This window comes from Xenopus tropicalis, chromosome 9 (genome assembly GCF_000004195.4).
Source record: "Xenopus tropicalis strain Nigerian chromosome 9, UCB_Xtro_10.0, whole genome shotgun sequence".
NCBI lineage: Eukaryota > Metazoa > Chordata > Amphibia > Anura > Pipidae > Xenopus > Xenopus tropicalis.
Window position 1 is genome coordinate 90101470 of NC_030685.2, and position 6000 is coordinate 90107469.

The 6000-nt window shown below is 52.9% G+C and overlaps 1 protein-coding gene across 1 annotated transcript in view; it reads right to left on the minus strand.

Annotated features, from left to right (window-relative positions):
* LOC101732625 (protein mono-ADP-ribosyltransferase PARP14) overlaps positions 1–5735 on the minus strand; it is a 56636-nt gene extending 50901 nt beyond the window's left edge. The window contains exon 1 of the mRNA XM_031892903.1: positions 5428–5735. Coding sequence (XP_031748763.1) covers positions 5428–5620 — 193 coding nt within the window. The 5' untranslated portion in view covers positions 5621–5735. The remainder of the gene's footprint in view (positions 1–5427) is intronic.
* Positions 5736–6000: the final 265 nt, after the last annotated feature.

Genomic DNA, 6000 nt, shown 5'->3' on the forward strand with positions numbered 1-6000 from the left:
TCCCTGTACCCCCCATTCCTACCTGTTTCTCGGCTGAAGTGGATGAGGGGATATCCCTGTACCCCCAATCCTACCTGTTTCTCGGCTGAAGTGGATGAGGGGATATCCCTGTACCCCCAATCCTACCTGTTTCTCGGCTGAAGTGGATGAAGGGGATATCCCTGTACCCCCAATCCTACCTGTTCTCGGCTGAAGTGGATGAGGGGATATCCCTGTACCCCCAATCCTACCTGTTTCTCGGCTGAAGTGGATGAGGGGATATCCCTGTACCCCAATCCTACCTGTTTCTCGGCTGAAGTGGATGAGGGGATATCCCTGTACCCCCAATCCTACCTGTTTCTCGGCTGAAGTGGATGAGGGGATATCCCTGTACCCCCAATCCTACCTGTTTCTCGTCTGAAGTGGATGAGGGGATATCCCCATACCCCCAACCTACCTGTTTCTGGGCTGAGTGGATGAGGGTTATCCCTGTACCCCCAATCCTACCTGTTTCTTGGCTGAAGTGGATGAGGACATATCCCTGTACCCCCAATCCTACCTGTTTCTTGGCTGAAGTGGATGAGGGGATATCCCTGTACCCCCAATCCTACCTGTTTCTTGGCTGAAGTGGATGAGGACATATCCTGTACCCCCAATCCTACCTGTTTCTTGGCTGAAGTGGATGAGGGGATATCCCTGTACCCCCAATCCTACCTGTTTCTCTGGGCTGAAGTGGATGAGCGGGATATCCCTGTACCCCCAATCCTACCTGTTTCTTGGCTGAAGTGGATGAGGGGATATCCCTGTACCCCAATCCTACCTGGTTCTTGGCTGAAGTGGATGAGGGGATATCCCTGTACCCCCAATCCTACCTGTTTCTTGGCTGAAGTGGATGAGGGGATATCCCTGTACCCCCAATCCTACCTGTTTCTTGGCTGAAGTGGATGAGGACATATCCCTGTACCCCAATCCTACCTGTTTCTTGGCTGAAGTGGATGAGGGGGATATCCCTGTACCCCCAATCTACCTGTTTCTCGGCTGAAGTGGATGAGGGGATATCCCCGTACCCCCCAAATCCTACCTGTTTCTTGGCTGAAGTGGATGAGGACATATCCCTGTACCCCCAATTCCTACCTGTTTCTTGGCTGAAGGGATGAGGGGATATCCCTGTACCCCCAATCCTACCTGTTTCTCGGCTGAAGTGGATGAGGGGATATTCCCATACCCCCAATCCTACTGGTTTCTGGGCTGAAGTGGATGAGGGGATATCCCTGTACCCCCAATCCTACCTGTTTCTTGGCTGAAGTGGATGAGGACATATCCCTGTACCCCAATCCTACCTGTTTCTTGGCTGAAGTGGATGAGGGAATCCCTCTTGTACCCCCAACTCCTACTGTTTCTCGGCTGAAGTGGATGAGGGGATATCCCTGTACCCCCAATCCTACCTGTTCTGGGCTGAAGTGGATGAGGGGATATCCCTGTACCACCAATCCTACCTGTTTCTTGGCTGAAGTGGATGAGGACATATCCCTGTACCCCCAATCCTACCTGTTTCTTGGCTTGAAGTGGATGAGGGATATCCCTGTACCCCAATCCTACCTGTTTCTTGGCTGAAGTGGATGAGGACATATCCCTGTACCCCAATCCTACCTGTTTCTTGGCTGAAGTGGATGAGGGGATATCCCTGTACCCCCAATCCTACCTGTTTCTCGGCTGAAGTGGATGAGGGGAATATCCCTGTACCCCCAATCCTACCTGTTTCTTGGCTGAAGTGGATGAGGGGATATCCCTGTGTACCCCCAATCCTACCTGTTTCTTGGCTGAAGTGGATGAGGGGATATCCCTGTACCCCCAATCCTACCTGTTTCTCGGCTTGAAAGTGGATGAGGGGATATCCCTGTACCCCCAATCCTACCTGTTTCTTGGCTGAAGTGGATGAGGGGATATCCCTGTACCCCTAATCCTACCTGTTTCTTGGCTGAAGTGGATGAGGACATATCCCTGTACCCCCAATCCTACCTGTTTCTCGGCTGAAGTGGATGAGGGGGAATATCCCTTTACCCCCAATCCTACCTGTTTCTTGGCTGAAGTGGATGAGGACATATCCCTGTACCCCCAAATCCTACCTGTTTCTGGGCTGAAGTGGATGAGGACATATCCCTGTACCCCCAATCCTACCTGTTTCTGGGCTGAAGTGGATGAGGACATAATCCCTGTACCCCCAATCCTACCGTTTCTGGGACTGAAGTGGATGAGGACATATCCCTGTACCCCCAATTCCTTACCTGTTCTTGGCTGAAGTGGATGAGGGGATATCCCTGTACCCCAATCCTACCTGTTTCTTGGCTGAAGTGGATGAGGGGATATCCCTGTACCCCCAATCCTACCTGTTTCTGGGCTGAAGTGGATGAGGACATATCCCTGTACCCCCAATCCTACCTGTTTCTGGGCTGAAGTGGATGAGGACATATCCCTGTACCCCCAATCCTACCTGTTTCTTGGCTGAAGTGGATGAGGGGATATCCCTGTACCCCCAATCCTACCTGTTTCTTGGCTGAAGTGGATGAGGGGATATCCCTGTACCCCCAATCCTACCTGTTTCTGGGCGAAGTGGATGAGGGGATATCCCTGTACCCCCAATCCTACCTGTTTCTTGGCTGAAGTGGATGAGGGGGATATCCCTGTCCCCCAATCCTACCTGTTTCTGGGCTGAAGTGGATGATGGGATATCCCTGTACCGCCAATCCTACCTGTTTCTTGGCTGAAGTGGATGAGGGGTATCCCTGTACCCCAATCCTACCTGTTTCTTGCTGAAGTGGATGAGGGGATATCCCTGTACCCCCAATCCTACCTGTTTCTTGGCTGAAGTGGATGAGGGGCATATCCCTGTACCCCCAATCCTACCTGTTTCTTGGCTGAAGTGGATGAGGGGATATCCCTGTACCCCCAATCCTACCTGTTTCTTGGCTGAAGTGGATGAGGGGATATCCCTGTACCCCCAATCCTACCTGTTTCTCGGCTGAAGTGGATGAGGGATATCCCTTGTACCCCCAAATCCTACCTGTTTCTCGGCTGAAGTGGATGAGGACATATACCCCTGTACCCCCGAATCCTACCTGTTTCTCATCTGAAGTGGATGAGGGATATCCCTGTACCCCCAATCCTAACTGTTTCTCGGCTGAAGTGGATGAGGGGATATCCCTGTTACCCCAATCCTACCTAGTTTTCTGGGCTGAAGTGGATGAGGGGATATCCCTGTACCCCCAAACCTACCTGTTTCTGGGCTGAAGTGGATGAGGGGATATCCCTGTACCCCCAATCCTACCTGTTTCTTGGCTGAAGTGGATGAGGGGATATCCCTGTACCCCCATCCTACCTGTTTCTTGGCTGAAGTGGATGAGGGATATCCCTGTACCCCCAATCCTACCTGTTTCTGGGCTGAAGTGGATGAGGGGATATCCCTGTACCCCCAATCCTACCTGTTTCTGGGCTGAAGTGGATGAAGGGGGATATCCCTGTACCCCCAATCCTACCTGTTTCTGGGCTGAAGTGGATGAGGGGATATCCCTGTACCCCCAATCCTACCTGTTTCTGGCTGAAGTGGATGAGGGGATATCCCTGTACCCCCAATCTACCTGTTTCTGGGCTGAAGTGGATGAGGGGATATCCCTGTACCCCCAATCCTACCTGTTTCTTGGCTGAAGTGGATGAGGGATATCCCTGTACCCCCAATCCTACCTGTTTCTCGGCTGAAGTGGATGAGGGATATCCTGTACCCCCAATCCTACCTGTTTCTCGGCTGAAGTGGATGAGGGGATATCCCTGTACCCCCAATCCTACCTGTTTCTCGGCTGAAGTGGATGAGGGGATATCCCTGTACCCCCAATCCTACCTGTTTCTCGGCTGAAGTGGATGAGGGATATCCCTGTACCCCAATCCTACCTGTTTCTCGGCTGAAGTGGATGACGGGGATATCCCTGTACCCCCAATCTACCTGTTTCTGGCTGAAGTGGATGAGGAGATATCCCTGTCCCCCAATCCTACCTGTTTCTCGGCTGAAGTGGATGAGGGGATATCCCTGTACCCCCAATCCTACCTGTTTCTCGGCTGAAGTGGATGAGGGGATATCCCTGTACCCCCAATCCTACCTGTTTCTCGGCTGAAGTGGATGAGGGATATCCCTGTAACCCCCATCCTACCTGTTTCTCGGCTGAAGTGGATGAGGGGATATCCCCTGTACCCCCAATCCTACCTGTTTCTCGGCTGAAGTGGATGAGGGGATATCCCTGTCCCAATCCTACCTGTTTCTCGGCTGAAGTGGATGAGGGGATATCCCTGTACCCCCAATCCTACCTGTTTCTCGGCTGAAGTGGATGAGGGGATATCCCTGTACCCCAATCCTACCTGTTTCTCGTCTGAAGGGATGAGGGGATATCCCATTCCCCCAATCCTACCTGTTTCTGGGCTGAAGTGGATGAGGGGATATCCCTGTACCCCAATTCCTTACCTGTTTCTTGGCTGAAGTGGATGAGGACATATCCCTGTACCCCCAATCTACCTGTTTCTTGGCTGAAGTGGATGAGGGGATATCCCTGCTACCCCAATCCTACCTGTTTCTTGGCTCTGAAGTGGATGAGGACATATCCTTGTACCCCCAATCCTACTGTTCTCTGGCTGAAGTGGATGAGGGGATACCTGTACCCCAATCCTACCTGTTTCTTGGCTGAAGTGGATGAGGGGATATCCCTGTACCCCCAATCCTACCTGTTTCTTGGCTGAAGTGGATGAGGACATATCCCTGTACCCCCAATCCTACCTGTTTCTTGGCTGAAGTGGATGAGCGGGGATATCCCTGTACCCCCAATCCTACCTGTTTCTCGGCTGAAGTGGATGACGGGATATGCCCGTACCCCCAATCTACCTGTTTTCTGGCTGAAGTGGATGAGGGGATATCCCCGTACCCCATCCTACCTGTTTCTGGCTGAAGTGGATGGGGGATATCCCCGTACCCCCAATCCTACCTGTTTCTTGCCTGTTTCTTGGCTGAAGTGGATGAGGACATATCCCTGTACCCCAATCCTACCTGTTTCTTGGCTGAAAGTGGATGAGGGGATATCCCTGTACCCCTAATCCTACCTGTTTCTTGGCTGAAGTGGATGAGGGGATATCCCTGTACCCCCAATCCTACCTGTTTCTCGGCTGAAGTGGATGAGGGGATATCCCTGTACCCCCAATCCTACCTGTTTCTTGGCTGAAGTGGATGAGGACATATCCCTGTACCCCCAATCCTACCTGTTTCTCAGCTGAAGTGGATGAGGGGATATCCCTGTACCCCCAATCCTACCTGTTTCTTGGCTGAAGTGGATGAGGACATATCCCTGTACCCCCAATCCTACCTGTTTCTTGGCTGAAGTGGATGAGGGGATATCCCTGTACCCCCAATCCTACCTGTTTCTTGGCTGAAGTGGATGAGGACATATCCGGGGGTGCAGTCGGGGTCCCTGATCACACACTCCCCTCCGTTAGACTTGCTCTTGCTCTGGAAATACACAAGCAGTTTGTTCTTCAGCTCCTTCAGTTTCTCGGGCCCCAGATCCCACTTTAGGGCCACAGGGTAGAGGTAGGAGTTGTCATTGTCCATATTGGGTTCCGGGGGCCCAGGGTGAGTTGGGCTCAGGCTCAGTACATAAGGGTTAATACTAATTATAGGGCAGTGAAACCCAGTTGGGGGGGGGGGGGCAGTGGAGCTGTTGCCCAGTGCAGGGCAGGGGGAGAGTGGGCAGTGGGGCTCTAGGGGTGAGTAGGGGGGCAGTTGGGCTCTAGGGGTGAGTAGGGAGGGGCAGCAGGGCTCTAGGGGTGAGTAGGGAGGGGGCAGCGGGGCTCTAGGGTGAGTAGGGGGGCAGTTGGGCTCTAGGGGTGAGTAGGGGGGCAGTTGGGCTCTAGGGGTGAGTAGGGGGGCAGTTGGGCTCTAGGGGTGAGTAGGGGGCAGTTGGGCTCTAGGGTGAGTAGGGGGGCAGTTGG